This window comes from Miscanthus floridulus, chromosome 8, assembly GCF_019320115.1.
Source record: "Miscanthus floridulus cultivar M001 chromosome 8, ASM1932011v1, whole genome shotgun sequence".
NCBI classification, from domain to species: domain Eukaryota; kingdom Viridiplantae; phylum Streptophyta; class Magnoliopsida; order Poales; family Poaceae; genus Miscanthus; species Miscanthus floridulus.
In genome coordinates, this window is record NC_089587.1 from 40,554,159 (window position 1) to 40,571,559 (window position 17,401).

At 43.1% G+C, this 17,401-nt stretch overlaps 1 protein-coding gene across 1 annotated transcript; it reads right to left on the bottom strand.

The window, feature by feature from the left end:
* Positions 1–1,456: 1,456 nt before the first annotated feature.
* On the bottom strand, positions 1,457–16,048 carry LOC136476236 (cysteine desulfurase 1, chloroplastic-like). The gene is made up of 10 exons (XM_066473998.1): positions 15,701–16,048; positions 8,868–9,001; positions 7,139–7,298; positions 6,607–6,793; positions 3,671–3,816; positions 3,502–3,574; positions 3,284–3,347; positions 2,751–2,850; positions 2,417–2,575; positions 1,457–2,043 (listed from the first exon to the last, which is right to left on the bottom strand). The coding sequence occupies exons 1-10, from the start codon at positions 15,881–15,883 to the stop codon at positions 1,873–1,875; spliced, it is 1,377 nt and encodes a 458-aa protein (XP_066330095.1). The 5' UTR covers positions 15,884–16,048; the 3' UTR covers positions 1,457–1,872.
* Positions 16,049–17,401: the final 1,353 nt, after the last annotated feature.

Consider the following 17,401-nt stretch of genomic DNA (forward strand, 5'->3'; position numbering starts at 1 on the left):
GAGCTGTGCCACGCACATAGTCCGCACGTTAAGTCTGGCAAACGTTTGCTAATTTGGATTTGGGCTCACAGTGTATGGAGTTGTCAAGATCCTAGAAGGATTCTCAAGAGTCACAGGAAAACTGATAGAATTTATGTAGTAAAGTGGGACCCTCAGAGAGGAGTGGCATCTCCAAGAGATTAGCCAAAATGATTACCCAAATTTAGTGATTTAGCTATTCTCTAAAAGGAATCTCACTTAAAAAAACTAGACTACTCCAACGTGCTATCTAAATTGAGACGCATGAGGTAGGCTATACAAAAGTAGAGAGCGAATTAAGTGGGATAAAAAGCTAGTAAATTTAGAGTCATTTACATAGTCTGTCGAAGACGTTTTTTCTTTAATAATAGCCAAATTTACCTTTAGAAAATGATTCGGCTAACCTCTCGGAGATGCTTTGAGTCTTTAATCTCTAGGGGACAAGACAAAGAAAGGAAAATATGACATCGATACTGCATCACTATTACGGCATCAGGTTCTGATCCACGTTTCAGTTACAGCACCGTAAAGTTTAAATTTTCTGTTTGAACCGTTCACTAACTGGATGCAAAGATAAATAAATAGTACTCTCTTCGATGCAAAGATAAATAAATAATACTCAATCCGTTTCAAATTTTAAGTCATTCTAGCTTTTCTAGATATATAGCTTTTGCTCTAGATACATAATAAAATCTATGTATCTAGAAAAGCCATAATGACTAACGATTTAGAATGGATTACTAAAATATCTGATGACAGTAAAAATACAGCGATACATCACATCCGTTAACTCCCTTAACTTCTTGCTTCTTCAGTTTCGTCAGACAAACGTTGCTTCTTCAGTTTCATTAGACAAACGTTGCTTCTTCACGTCTGACGGTGAGGTCCGGACAGGAGTCCAAGCTACTTTTTTTTTTTTTTTTTTTTTTTTTTTGAAACAGAGTCCAAGTTACAACTTACTACAACAAAAGGCAAAAAGTGTTGACTGTCTCCTGATGTGGTTTTAAGCAAATCATAACACCCATCTACGTAGCGTAACAATAAATAAAGCAATCGGACTGTGCCCTCTGATTTGGCAATTCAGCAGTTAAGTATGTACAATACAATCTGGAAAATCGAGATCATGCATATTCATATCCAAAAGAAACTGCCATGCATTACTCGACTTGGAACAGATATACTAAACGCTGACAACATGGGTACCGACAATGCAGCTTCAACAGATTCAATTCCTTATAAAAAAATTCAAGCAGGCAAAACGAATTCCTTGTTTTTTTTTATCTTTTAGCAGTGATTGTTTTAGAAAAAGTATGTCAACCCAGAGGCCCCAAAAAGAACATAGGGAGGCAGCAAAAACCAAGGACCGGTGAAACGTGGCTGCAAGTTATTTGAACAGGAACTCCATGATCTGCAAATCATGCACGTATACCCCCTCCTTTCTTGTAACACAGGTCAGTCTACTTTGTTTGAAAGCAGAGGGAAAAAAGATCACTTATGCAGGTAGTTGTAAATATAAACGCACTACTGCTGCTTGCTGCATGAGTAATTATCCCACATATCAACACCATCAGAGAAACACTGTTCAATAACTTGAAATAGTTGAGACAAATTCATCCCTAACAAACAAGTAGAATATATTTTAGTTTGACCCATAACTTCTCATATAGACAAGGTTAAAAGGTTATCTGAATTCTGTATTTCATTTTACAAGAACAGCAAAAAAGAGTGCAGAAAGTTATATATGTATACATTTTGAATGTTTTCTTTGTTCCAACTATATCATACAGCGATACAGCAGCTCAAACGAGATATGAGGAAACTGGAAAAAATGGAGAACTTACTAATTCAACTGCACTAGTGTTCAGACGTAAGGAAGTCTACAGTGGCCTTAAGCCCATGGATGAAAACATCCACCTCATCTTTTGTATTGTAAAAGTGAAGACTTGCACGAGCACTTGCATTGATACCAAGGGTCCTATGCAAAATCTGTGCACAATGATGCCCTGATCGAATTGCAATGCCATGCTGAAACAAAAGGTCACCAAATCAATACTGAACTAACAGTGATGACAAAGATTCGTTCGCCAGAGTAAGAAAAAGCATCATATATAAAAAAAAGTTAACCCAAATATCTGTTATTGGTAGCGGTAATTTCAGTGCAAGTCAACAGATAACACACAATCAGAGACACAAAGAACACATAGGGAAAAAAAGAGCTACTGCTTATCATAGATTTTAGTGTGTCTAGAATGTTATACATCCTCAAATTGCAGTAAATGATAAGCAGTGCAGCAGAGAAAGAAGAGACTTTACAAAGATCAGCAAGAGGAGTCACTGTGATTTTTTTTTGAAAAAATCATGTTAATGTATAAACCAAGTTGTTGAAACTTCAACATACCTGGAGATCAAGAATTTCTGCAATGTCTGTAGGATGAACATTCTCAATATTGAAAGAGCATAAAGGAGCACGGTGATCAGTTTGGGAAGGTGCCGGACCATATATTCGGACATTTGGAACAGATAGAAGGCTTTCATAGAGATATGTCCCCAACTCTTTCTGGACAGCAAAAAAAGCAGAAGTGAGAGTGCATCACAATAATAGATTCCTTTCGTTTCAAAAAAAAAAATTCCTTACTCTTTCTTGAGTGGTAAAATAAGCCAAACAAAAATGAAGAAAAACACTGCAAAACAAATGATTCAGAAAAGAACGACACAAAGATACAGAAAAGGACCTCATATTCATGGATCTGCTCCATGCCAATGCATGATAAATAGTCAATTGCTGCTCCCAATCCTATAGCTTCTCCAATTGCAGGAGTTCCAGCCTCAAATCTTTTCAGACCATACAGTAAGCAAGGGAACAACAAACATAAGAAAACAAGGGGAGACATAAAAAAATTACAATAACGATGTGTCGCTTGCTAATAATTCTGGTACATGTTACCATCCAGTAGTTTTCAAGGTGTGCCATATCAAAATGAGAACACACAAATTCAATACCTGAAGAACATTAGCTCAGATCAAAGCAAAATCAATCTATCTCCGATTAGAAACTTCTGTGGGATGTGATGTTTAGTATTTGGACTGTGTGTCTGATTGAACACCATCCAAAAAGCTATTAGCCATGGCAATGTTATAATGACTGCATTATTGTGCCCTGTTGTGTAGTGACTTATCATAATAGATACTCTGCCTGTACTTTCTCCAGAAGCTATGATGGCAGCCAGCGGAAGATCTAGAAAGATCAAAGCAAACAGTTCGTCACCTAGAGGGAGGTTCAGCATATGTGGATTTGTCTTTGAACACGTCTGCAATCATTTCCCCACCACCTGCAGCAAAATCAGCATTATGAAGCTAAGTTAAGTAAATAGCAAATATATAACTGAGGCTTAGCAAAGCTGTCTTGCAGCAGTAAATGTTGACTACTGAATTTACCCACTAACAGAGACTGAACAAAACTCCTTCCACCTTGCAGTATCTTACCTAAGAAAGGCTCCATAGATGACAACATCTCAAATGTGCTGTGCATAAATCCAACGCCTGTAGGGCCACACATCTGAGAAAATTAGCACATAATTTATGATGGTCAATTATCGGGCTATACAAACATTACTAAAAGTTTTATTAGTAACAGATGGTTGATAAGGAAAACCTTATGTGACGATGCTACAAGAAAATCTGCACCAAGCTTCTGAACATCAACTGGCATGTGGGGAACACTTTGACAAGCATCTACAAGAACCTTAGCTCCAACTCTTTTTGACCATGTTACAATGTCCTCAATAGGAAGCATTGAACCTGGAAATCATTAAGGAATGTGGTAGAATAAGACTCAGTAATTGTGCCGTCAAGATCAATTGATAGGAATAGCAAGAAACTAAAGTTGGATACAATCACAGAACATTTGTCAGAAACTTGGCTTCTCTACAACTAAAAAAGACCTACTGATATACAACATAAAAATCATCATATCAGGCTTCATTTCAGCTTAATTGCGTATGAAAGAAACTACAAATTGCATCTATCCAAATCATAATTCTGTCATTACTACAATATAATGAAAGCTTTTTTTTGAACCATAAATACAGCAAGGGAAGCCCCCACTGTAAGCTTTTATTAAGAAAAAGAACCACTAAACAAGCAATTGTACAACAAACAGAAGAGGGAGAAGACAACAAAAACAAAACTGTACAACAACCAAGCAAAAGAAAGATCAGGAGCTTAAGCAAAGAGGCTCAGCAGGGAGAGGAAAGCTGGTTTCTTTAAGTCACTAAATCTATGTGCCTGAAGCCAAGCTTTCTCGGAGAAGTGCTGTCTCTATGAATCAAAAGAGGGGCGACCACAATCAAAGATAAAGTTGTTTCTTAGTTTCCAGGTTTGCCAGGCGCCAATGATGAAGAATTCCATGAAGAAGGAACTCGAGAAATGCTGCTTGCCTTGAACTATCATTTGGGAGAAACTCGCAGCAAGATTCCCATGGATGCCAATGTGTTGCCAACATGCTTGACTGAAGGGACAACTGAAGAAAAGATGGAAAGCCGTCTCTTCAACATTGCAGTTACAGAGTTACAGAGCACACAATTGTAGTTGTTCCCTTCCATTAGAAGCAACCAACTGAAAACTATGAGCTTGTTACAACACTTGGAATTCCAAATCCAGGTGAAAGGGGTAGGAGGTTGGACATTCTTGTAGGGAAGATTGTAGAACCTAGAAGATGTATAGGCATTGTTTCCCCAGATGTACTGCCAAGAATCTTTGCAATCCGGATGTACTTGAATTGTTTGAATGTACTCTTGGAGGTTTTGATATTCCTGAAGAGCTTGTACAGAGATAGGCAAATAAAACTGAGCTTTCAAAGTGTTGTTCGTCAAGAATTGAGCAACTGAAGGGTTTTTGTTCTTGGTGAATGAATATAGTCTTGGGTACTTGTGTTGCATCATATTATCATTCCAGAGGTTAGACCAACAAAGTACCGTGGATCCATCTCCAATTTTGCAGGTAGCAATTCCCCTGAAGACATCACACTATCACAGAGCTTTAGAACATCTCTCCACCAAAAGGAGCCCTTATCAGTTACAGCATGAGGGATTTGTCCATTTGAATAGTGGGCATTCCATGAGTTTGACCCAAGGGATTTCTTTCTTGTTGTAAAACTTGTCCAAGTGTTAATGTGGGCATTATTTTGACTTCTAAGGTTAATTATTCCAAGGCCTTCTTTCCTTTTTGGTTTGGAACATTTCTTCCAGGCTACTAAAGGCTTCATTTTGGCATCACAGTTTGAGCCTCTCCAGAGACAATGTCTTCTTGCTCTATCAATATAATCTAGTACAGTCACTGGGATTTGGAGCGTACACATTGCAGAAGTGGGCAGGGAGGAAAGAACTGAGTTTCCCAGCTGCAATCTTCCAGCATGAGTCAGCAGGTTGGAGGTGGCAGTGAGCTTCCTTCCAGTTTTGTTCATTAAGAAACTAAAGTGCTCGACTCTTGGCTTGGTGGTGCCTAGGGGCAAACCCAGATAAGTGAAAGGCAAGGATTCAAGCTTGCAACCAAAGAAACGAGCCCAGGAGCTGGGTCTTATCATCAGAGAGGTTTAAAGGGGCCAAACAAGACTTCTTGTAATTGATCCTCAAACCAGTTGATTGTGCAAAGGATTCAAGTAGGACTTTCAAGGTAAAGAGTTCGCGTTGAGAGGCTTTCATGATCAAGAGTGTGTCATCTGCATACTGGACAATGGGAAATGAGCTAAATCATATGAGGTAATGGGGAGCTCAAAAAGGCCATCTTGGAACCCTTTGTTGATGATGCATTGCAGGAGATCAGCCGCAAGGACAAATAACAGGGGAGACAAAGGGTCACCTTGTTTGACATCGCGCTTGCAGTGAAAGTGACTGCCAGGACGCCATTCAACAGAATAGAAGAGGACCTAGAGGCAAGGACTCTATGGGTCCAATTAATCCATTTGTCAGTGGGATCTAACAGTATAAAAAAAAACAGGGTGCTCAATCCAAAAATTTTCATCTGAAAATTTTGGCTTTAGGAATGGACCAATTTGAATTTTGCAGGGGATGTCTTCTGAGGTTGGTCTGGCCATTGGAAACAGAAGAGAATTTGGGTAGACAATGATCCAGTTTACTGAAGTGAAAACCCAATCAATTTGCACTAGGAGTGGTTCACTTTGGTTGTGTTTGGTTTGAGGAATAAGGTGTTCCATCTTCTTCTCACTCACTTTTTTATTTGGTTTGTGGAATGGCATGAGTTGATCTATCACCACCTCATTCCCCACAAGCTAATTAGTATATGCATGGGGAATGGGTTGATTCCACTAAAATTCATGAGATGAACTCATGACGCATCACCTCATGAAGCATGGGGTGACTCCACAAACCAAACACACCCTTTGCACGTTACTCCAAGAAAATTTCCTTTCTTTGAGTGGGATCTCTAACAAGCCCAAATTGCTGATTATTTCATTAAAGATCATGATGTCATTCATGTTATCACCACTTTCATTTCTATCAGAGAGTGATCTGTAGAAGTTGAAGTCTCCCACTAACATCCAATTTTCCTTTCAAATAAAAAATGACTTACCAAGTACATTTGAGACATGATGGACAACAACTATCTTTGTCTTGTTTGAAAGAAGAGCTTTTAACTGTTCAATGTCCGGAACCTCTTCTTTAGTCAGCCCAACATACTTCAAAGTGGCACCAGTCTTCTGGGAAACAAATTGCCATGGAACAATGGCACTATGATGCTCCGCAACTGTAAGAACAATCTGGCCAACAAAATAGGAGAGAAAGGTTCTTACCAAGAAGTAAAAGAAAGACTGCATGTTCCCCAAGAACATAAACCAGATCATACAGCTTGATACTTGATACAATTTTTATTCAACAAACTGACATTTATCTCTAGCATTCATTAGATGGACATAATAACAGACTGCAAAGGAATTATAAAAGATTTTATTTTTCATAGATGCCTGTGAAAAGCCAAAACACTGACAAAAGCACTATTTTCATTTTTCAGTTACATAAATTTTATAGGAAGCTATGAACATAAGCGGTAGGTACAGTGAACTAGTAAAACATAATATATCGGTGGCAAAAAATACATGAGTCACCTCATCTCCTTGTTTTATATTAGATAGGCCCCATGAATATGCTATCAAATTGATAGCTTCTGTAGCATTACGAGTGAAAACTATCTCTCTGCTATCAGCTGCATTGACGAAACTTGCAACTTTTCTTCTGGCACCTTCATATGCATCGGTAGCCTTTGCGCTGATGCCAAATGAAATAAGCAAGTCAGTTAAGGTACATCTAGTGTACAAATACATTGGTAGATGCACAAACACCAAAAACTCAAACAAAAGATGAATGCAGGCGACCAAATGATAATATAGACAGATTATCAACAGAGCATTCGTTGAATTATTTTGCACATATTACTGAAAAAGCTAATATCATCAAATTTCAGGTTATCACATGACTCTATAGATATATAATCGACAATTGGTATAGGAAGAATGCACATAGGAGAGCTTAACAGAATGAAATAAAAACAACAGAGCAAGTCCTGCAGAGCATATATCCTGGAGTTTAACATTAGTGACGCTGGCAACGGTGAATACACATTTCAAGATAGTATTAACATGAATTTTAAAGTTTTGGTTCATGCATCGAGAAATTACATAAATATGTATTTAGTTACCTGAGTGCATGACTTGGTTTTTATTGACTTGGAGAAGGCTTATGATAAAATACCAAGGAATGTTATGTGGTGAGCTTTGGACAAACATAAAGTCCCAACGAAGTACGTCGGGCTCATTAAGGACATGTACAACAATGTTGTGACTAGAGTTCGAACAAGTGATGGAGACACGGATGACTTCCCGATTAGGATAGGACTACATCAAGGGTCAGCTTTGAGCCCTTATTTGTTTGGTTTAGTGATGGATGAGGTCACAAGGGACATACAAGGGGACATCCTTTGGTGTATGCTTTTCGCGGACGATGTAGTGCTAGTTGATGAAAGCCGGACAGGAGTGAATCAGAAACTGGAGTTATAGCGGGAGACTTTGAAGTCCAAAGGTTTTAGACTCAGTAGAACTAAAACTGAGTATATGAGATGTGACTTCGGCACTACTACTCGGGAGGAGGAAGATGTTAGTTTGGAAGGTCAAGTAGTGCCTAGGAAGGATACCTTTCGATATTTAGGATCAATGCTACAGAGAGACGGGGATATTGATGAAGATGTTAGCCATAGAATCAAAGCAGGGTGGATGAAGTGGCGGCAAGCGTCTGGTGTCCTATGTGACAAAAGGGTACCACAGAAGCTAAAAGGCAAGTTTTATAGGACGGCGATTAGACCTGCTATGTTGTATGGTGCAGAATGTTGGCCTACGAAAAGACAACATGTTCAACAGCTAAGTGTCGCGGAAATGCGTATATTGCGTTGGATTTGCGGTCATACAAGAAGGGATCGAGTTCGGAACGATGATATACGTGAGAGATTAGGGATAGCGCCAATTGAAGAAAAGCTTGTCCAACACCGGTTGAGATGGTTTGGACATGTGCAACGGAGACCTCTAGATGCACCGGTGCGTAGTGGAATCCTAAGTCAGGATAGTAACGTGAAGAGAGGCAGAGGAAGACCAAAGTTGACTTGGGTAGAGGCAATAAAATGAGACTTGAAAGGATGGAATATACCCAAAGACTTAGCCTTAGATAGGAGTGCTTGGAAGACAGCTATTCACGTGCCTGAACCTTGATTGTTTCTGATGGGTTTCAACTCTAGCCTACCCCAACTTGTTTGGGACTTAAAGGCTTTGTTGTTGTTGTTGTTGTTACCTGAGTGCATGAATACCACGATGCACATTTGAATTGTACGATCGGTAGTACTCATCTAATGTTTTCATTACACTAAAAGGTTTCTGTGATGTTGCACCATTGTCAAAGTAAACTAATTTGGCACCATCAAATTCCTGCAAGTTTCAATGGTAATAAATGATCACAGTCTACCAAGCTAGTATTAAACAGACTTAAGGCTATTATTTGCAACATAGAATCACAGGTAACAGAAAACAATTGTTGTTGTTCATCAACCGCATTGACTGAAATAACTGTAAAAAAGAAGCAATTAAAAATGGACCTAACTTGTGATTTATGGAATAAAATGTGATCAAAATAAGAAATACATAACCAGGCTCACAAATGGGGCCAATCTGATGGAAATCCACACGGCAGCATTGATACATGCACCAGACAAACAATGGGCTACAAAAACTCACACCCAGTGTCACAAGGTTCCCCATATGACAGGGTCGAGGAAAAGGTACAAGGGATGTGGATTGACACCTTCTATAAGTTCCTGGTACGAAGGTGGGGAGGTATACCTCTTCGGGATGATGGTTTGAAACTTGGCACATGAACCAACTATTTTCAGGGCGATGGCTTGGGACGATCTGTTCAGTATGAGGTTTGCGATCACACATTATAGGGTTTATTAAAAAGCAGAGATAAGAAAAATAAAAGAAGGAATAAAGAAAGATAAATGCTATTAGGATGTCATGTTTGGGCCCACTCAGCCTAACATGACTTTCCCTAACCCTTCTAAGTCCCCACACAAGCACACCGCACACAGCTAGGAACCACCACTGCCTCTCATTCCTCTCATTATTTTCTCTGTTCTTGCTGTCACGGAGGTGCCGCTGCTGCCTGAAAGTCCTTGCCATAGGTAATCATCTCCCACCTGGGACCAGAGAATCGGTCGCCCTCATCCTCTTCTCTCTGGTGCTCTCAATTTCCTTGGAAATCAGATGCGCTACCCCAGCTGCCTGAGACAAGAAGGCTCCGGTCCTCAACTCCTCATCGTCTCCAACGCTTCTCCCCTGTTTCCGTTCGACCCAGCTCTAGCATGTCTGATACCTCTCGATGTCCCAGCGGCTAACAGGACAATGTATCCAACGCTTCTGGATGTCTCTAACACTTTTTTTTTGCGAGACATTCGATGCAGATCCTGTATGTGGACTGCTTGGCTTGACCTTGTGGCTGTCTCATTGGGTGCTGGACTCTAGCAGCTGTCATGCCTACCGCCTGGCTAGGTGCAATGGCAGCCCAGCTTTTATCCTGCTTTGTGTCTTACTCTTGCGTGTGCATATGCCCTCTTGAGAGGGGAACATCCAAGGAAACATTTTCTATTAATACTACACACCTGTATACATGTGTCTTTTTCTACCCTACTAATGCACCATCTTTTCTTTCCTACGTCCACACAAGAAAACGACCCCCCGCTGAGATGTCCCCTCTAAGTCCACCCCAAAAAGTGTACCCAGGAAAACAACACATTTCAAACGAACCGTCCAGATACACTCTAAGCCTTCTCTCTCCTTACTCATTACACAATCGAGGGCCTGGATTGAGTATCAAATCTCCTCATTCTCCCCCACACCCACGTCATGCAGCCCCCACCGAGTATTACGAACGCCACGCCGCCAAACATCACGGAACTTCCCGGACACGCACGGAGGTGGAGGAGGCGCTGCTACTCCTGCCGCGGTCGGCGGAGGAGGCGAGTAGGCAACCGCTCGGCCGCTTGCCTCCATCCTCTCCGTCCCCCTCCCCTCCCCTCCACTCCCCAATTCCACCTTCTCCTCCCACCGACCTAGGCCCCGGCATGGAGTTCTTCCCCGACGGCTTGGTCGTCCGGCTACGGAGCCGCACCCGCGGGCTCTACCTCTACGCGCGGGACGACGACCTCGGCGTCACCGTCAGCCCGCGCCGCTCGTCGCCGAACACGGGGTGGGAGGTTCGTCGGTTCCAGCAGGAGGGAACCGACACCGACTGCTTCGTCCTCCGCTCGTCAGCCACCGGGCGGTGCCTCACGGCAGCGGAGTCCGCCGCCCACCAGCGCAGGCGCAGCGCCGTGCCGTCCAGCGCGACCATGTCGTGGGGTTGCAGTTCCAGCGCGCGATGACGTGGAGAGCTACCTTGGCGGGTCTCCGGCACGGGGACGTGATCCTTCGCGACTTCTTCAGCCGCAAGCTTTGCGCGGAGGCGGAGCCCCGGTACGGGAACGACGTCTTCGTCGAGCTGGATAGCCGCGGCAAGAACAGGAGGAGCGGTACCGCGTCGGCCTCCCATTGGTTCCTGGAGGCAGCCCTGCCCCTCTCCCTGCGTCCGGCGCCGAGACCGCCCTCTAAGGTGAGTTAGCTGCGGTCTGCAGACCACCGTCTTCCTGGCTTTGGCTTCCTCCTCCCCGTAGCTTGAGCATTCTTGGGCGCCTTCTGGATCATTTCTTGAGCATTCTTGGGCGCCTTCCTGATCGATTCTTGCACGATTTTGGATTTGGGGCGTTGGTTTGATTGTTGCCGAATCCCGATTGATCTGGGGAGTGATTCTTGCATGGTTCTTGCACGCATATTTGTCGATTCATTTGATACGAACCGAACCTTGTGTCGTCTCGTCGCCTCATCAGTCGTTCCGTTGTTTCTTGTTCATCAGGATCCTCAGTGCTCTCGTCTCTACATCCCGCGCTTGAACCTGGACACCGCGGCTAGCGCCCGCCTTCCCATCCTGAGCACGGAGAAAGAGTTTCTAGGCTACTTGCCGGCGCGCTGCATCCCGGGTCTGCTACACCTTCTGGATGGCACCGGCGGAGGCGAGATGCTCCACCAGGCGGATGCTGCTGATGTTGGGGGCGAGGCCAGGAACGGTCAGCTGGTGACCGCTCTCGCCTTCGTGGCGGGGAGGGGCAAGGGCATCACAACCTTGCCCCTCCACTTGAAGGACCAGGACGACGCCGGGGCTGTGATTGACGGTGACGACCACGGCGAGCCCAGCTCCAACGACGACGTCGAACCAGAACCTGCCGGCGTGGTCGTTGTCGGTGCAGACGACCTGGTGTAGGAAGAACAGCATGCAGAGGCCGCCGGCCAGGAGCAGGAGGACGAAGCGCAGGAGGAGCACGCGGCGCAGGACGAGCAGGCTCACCAGCTGCAGGTTGTTGCTGAAGCTGCATGTGCTGCATACCTCCGTTTCCCCGTTTTAATCGAATCGGAACTTGCTGCTGACAGTTTGCCACAATTTGGTTGCGTTTTGATTTTGGGCGCAGGGAGTGCAGGACAATGCCGATGCCTTGGACCGGCAGGTACAGGGAGACGTGCAGGAGGCTGCCCAGGATCACCATGTCGCGCAGCAGGTATATATGTGCTAAGTTTCTGCAGCTGCTGATGAAGTGGAAAGACATACTTACACGTAATGTGACTGTCTCATGGGTGTCTGCAGATACAGGACACACTCAAGCTAATAAATGAGACCTATGAGGTGATGGAGAAGAAGCACCGCAACATCAGACGTCTCATCGAACAGAGAAGAGTTACAGCGCAAGAAGCTGCAGCCCGGCGTGATTGGAGCGATGTGGACAAGCTGCACCGGGCGTTGCAGAAGAGCATTGCACAGGATATCACCATGTACGACACCAAGGACACTTATTTAAAAGCTGATATGGTAAGCTTTACTATGACATTTGCCATATGATAAATTTTATCCCTTCGAAATATGAAGAAATAATATACATAAATCTCTATGTCCGCAGGTCTTCCTTCCTATCAATATTACAAAGTACCACTGGTACTGGCAGTTGTGTGTGCTTCAAAAGGTGAGATACAAGTATTGGATTCTTTTGGAGAAAAGATGACAAACTGGCAAGATCTCCGATATACGGTACAACATAATATATATGATGTACGCATACTTCTTTAAAATTCTTCAAATAAGAAGTTCATAATTAACCTTGGTGTCTCGCTCTTAATAGTTAATAGGAATGGAACGACTAATAAAACATGTAGCAGAGAAGATTCAACTCGACACAAGTAAATGGGTACACGGTATCGAAGTGTCATCCTGGAAACCTAGACATATGATCACTGAACAAATGCAAAAAGATGTGTAAGTTAACTTTCCATCTTGTGTATAGGCCATTCTCTCATAACGAACAATATCTATATACCTCACTTTTTTTGTATTATGCACAGATGTAGTTGTGGATTATGGATGATCAATTATATGGAGTATTGGACTGGAACTAATTTATCTGACCATGTCACGCAGGTAATTCCTTACGAATTAATTTCTAGCTGTAATAAGTTTTTTTTGTATGTATTGATTAATATATCATGACTTCATTATGTTTTCAGGAAGATATAAGTAACTTCAAGTTTAAGCTACCTGCCATCCTGTACAAATGGAGAAACCAGGGCATTATACTATTATAAAAGTCGATCATTGATAATTGTGTTCATGTAGGGTCTGGTTGATGTTGTTTCAAATGGAGAAACCAGGGCTTCTGAAGTTGGCAAGAGAATTGTGTTGCCACGTTCTTTCCCGGGCGGTGATCGTGACATGATGCGACGGTACCTTAACGCAATGGCCATTGTGCAGCGTTTTGGCAAACCAGATTATTTCATCACTATGACATGCAATCCGCAATGGCAGGAGATCACAGAAAATCTAGAGCCTCGCCAGGAACCACAAGATAGACCTGACTTGGTGGCAAGAGTATATAGGGCCAAGTTACGATCATTGATGGATTTGTTGACCAAGCAAAAGTACTTTGGAGATGTTGCAGCCTATGTGCATGTCACGGAGTTCCAAAAAAGGGGTTTGCCGCATGAGCATATCCTGTTAATTATGAAACCAGCAAGTAGGGGGGGGTGCGTTAAGGAGCGGTTCTTCGTGGTCGAGGACCTGGTCCTGAAGTGGAAGATGAATCAGGCTGGTGTCCACAAACTCGCAACCCCATGGGAAGGACCCTTCATGATCAAGGAGGCCACGCCCTACGTCTTACAGGTTAGCTCGCCTAGACGGCACAGACGTACCCAATTCCTGGCACATCGACAAGCTTAGGCGTTTCTATGCTTAGCTACTAAGATATGTACCCCTCTTGTACTTTTGATTTATTTCAATAAAGCTATTATGATTTCTCCGACCACTCTAATATGTCACTTCGAAGTCTATTGTTATTCTAACTCTACCAGTTAAAACCGACCACCATTCTCGGGTTTTCAGAGTAGGCCGACCTCGGCTGGACATGTCCGAGGGCTTTTGCCTCCCCATGCGATGGAACTAGGTACATGCCCTCCGACCACCGAACTGATCGAGCAGCCACGTCGACCACGTCCCGAGCGGCTCCGCCGAGCTCCGACCACGTCGACCACGTCTCGAGCGGCTCCGCCGAGCTCCGACCACATCGACCACGGACCACGTCCCGAGCGGCTCCGCCGAGCTCCGACCACCTCGACCACCAGACCACGTCGCAATGATGATTGCCACGAAGAACGGCGCTATGACAACCGCGACCACCATCACAACAGGCCGAAAAGCACGAGGACCGAACAACTTTATCGCCATCGACTAGATTTCTATCCAAAGATAAGTACACTTCTAATATTTATATTTAATATAATTTTTATTACGACGTTTCTCCACAACGTCCTTGTCATGATTATTCTTCAAATAACGTTTGTCCATGTATACCATCTTAAATATGTAACAAAGGTTTCGGGTCATAAATATTGGTAAGTGTCGCAAAATTTGGTTCAACTTTTCTATAAAAAAAAACAGTAATTTGATTTATGTACATCAAATAAACAACTGATCTTCTCCGTCAGGAAATTGGGAGGCTTTCTTGTCTATAATTTCATGAAGTCGTGGGACGGCGTAAGATTGCCACGGATAACCACTGTAAGCATATATAGTCTCCAACTATATTCCGTACACTACATACAATACTAACATATTATATTCTATACCATGCGCAGCTATCATCTACACTGAGGAAGGAATTCTTGGCTGACATTTTGACGAGTCCTGCAAACGAATGTTTCAACATCCCTGAAGATGTGCAACAAATGATAAAGGACTTACGCCAAATGTAACTTAGGCTACAATATAATAATTGGGTAAAGGTTAAACTACAAAATAACAAATTGGATGTTTTTACGATCATTCTCTAGATAAAACCATTGCGTTAGCACGGGCATTATACTAGTTTAAAAAAAATGTGCGTTTCTGCTTGTATAATTTCTCAGCCTTTATATATGTGCCTGTGCTTGTATAGTAGCTGATCCCAGGCACACAGTTTGCTCATGTATGTGCTTGTACAACGTGGCTTTATCCACGCTATTCCTACTTTTTGCTGTTTATTCGATCTCATTATTTGTTATATTCTAAATGCCAAATTAAAACACCGTGAACCCCTGCACCCATCTGCGCACAAACATTATTTACCAATGAATATTAAATTGCTTGATATGAATATTGATTTTATATGTGTTTATCGGTAACATTTCATATGCATATGTTACTATTATATATTATAATGTCTATTTTTAAGGGGTCTCACTCTATAGTTTCACTCTAGGCGCCCAAATCCTCGGGACCGGCCCCGACCAAGACCTATGACAATGATTCAAAAAAGGGAACAAAAACTGCAATGCGCTGTGGTAACCAGAAATGCAAACTCCTTAATTTATAGCAATAGAATGCAAGTCGTAAGCATGATTGCATTTTCACCCACCAAAAAAAAACTTACGGCTTGTAAGCAGTTAACTGCTAAGTTTGAGGTTGTTTTAACTGTATCCCAAGAATCGGCCGGATGAAACGGAGATGGAGGGAGGAGTGACCTGGTGGAGGATGGGGAAGTCGACGCGGGTACGGTCCCCTAGCGAAGCGGCCGGCTCTGCCTCCCGCGACGGCGCCGCTACGGCCGCTGCGCTTCGGCCCCGCCTTGAGGAAGAGGACCTGACGAAGCCACTACCGATTGCTGAGCCGGGGAAGCAGCAGCGGAGCGCGGCTGCAGCCGCCATGCGCGCCGTGGCTGGGCTTTGGGAGCGGAGGGGGAGCCAGTGGCGTCGGCGTGTGGTCGCCTGGATTTGGGGCCGCCGCGCCAGGGCCAGGCTATGGCTTCCGCGGAGGGGTGTGCAACGGATAGATGGGCCTCGTCAAGGTCAAGCGCGTCGAATATTCCAGGCCCAGCTAACGTGGCCCTTGCGGCCCTTGTGGCTGGGCTTCTGCAGGCTACGGCTGTGATGTGGGTTTCTGTTTTTCAAAAAAGTTTTCCCGTCCCCACCTCCGGGAAATTTTCCACATTGTCAATGCAACTGCTGCTATCTTAATATTAAGACGATATATAACTATTGTTCAAGTACACGAGTTCATTATCCGAAGTGAGCGTGGTATTAAGGTTGTATATTAGCCCATATATCCAAGCTTGTAAAGCACAAGTTACTAATCCTTTAGATTAGATGTAGTGATCGGTGAGACGTAAAACTCTGTCGTTAAAAATGTTTTCATTTAAGAACATCGAGGCGCCTAAATATATTTTGTATAAAAGTTCACAAACTTAATATAATAAATGACATTTCATACCGTTGTGTATGGGTGGGCAGGGGTTCGAGGGTTTTCTTGATCTGCGTGAGAAGATTTTTTTTCTTAAACCGGAATACCCAGGGGCTATCTAGCCACCACGGATCAAGTTTTTTTTACATGTCAAAAAGTGAATTTGTGGGTTCGGTGATTGATTAGAATAGGTCATTTTTTTTGCGCCATTTTTTTTTTGCGCCAACTGATAAGAATAGGTCACGTGAGGCTTCATATTGGGAATTTAACTTCGTCACGAAACACAGCCCCGAACTTTGGAGTTAAATCTTTAAGTTTCCATAAAGAAATTTGTCCGCAGGAAAAAGGAGAGCGAAGATGATATTTCAACTTCGTATAAAAAGAATCAACTTCGCCAGAATGGAAGAGAGATCAGGAGTAAAGCGATGACAAAAGTTTAACTTCGCTATCAAGGAGTTGACTTCGCTGGCTAACGAAGACAAAGAGAAGCAAAGCAAGAATCGACTAAGTCAAAAGTTGAAGATTCCTGAAAGAATGACGACCAAATAGAAGAACGAAGACTTAAAAAGTGTAAAATAACCACTTCGCCCTTTAGTAAAAAAGGGTCATAAAGATTTAAGTTAGGGGTAAAATGGTCATTTTACGTAAAGTATAAAGACTGGGGCCCTATAAATACCCCGTCTGACATGTACAATACGATCATGAAATGAATACAACTTTGACTTGCGTTCAGACTTCGATGTTTGTGTGATTTTGTCGGTACAGAAAGTGTCCAACAAGTAAATATTTGTAATTTTGCCATACGTTGTGATCGGAGGTGGCCTAGCACTCAATGACACCGGGTTTATACTAGTTTAGACAACGTGCCCTACGTCCAGTTCGAGTTGGTCGGTGACTTTATTCCTGAGCTCAGGTGCTCGAAGTTTGCAGTGGGGTTACAAACGAGAAGGAGAAAGATGGGGGGTACAAGAGGTCCGATCGAAAGG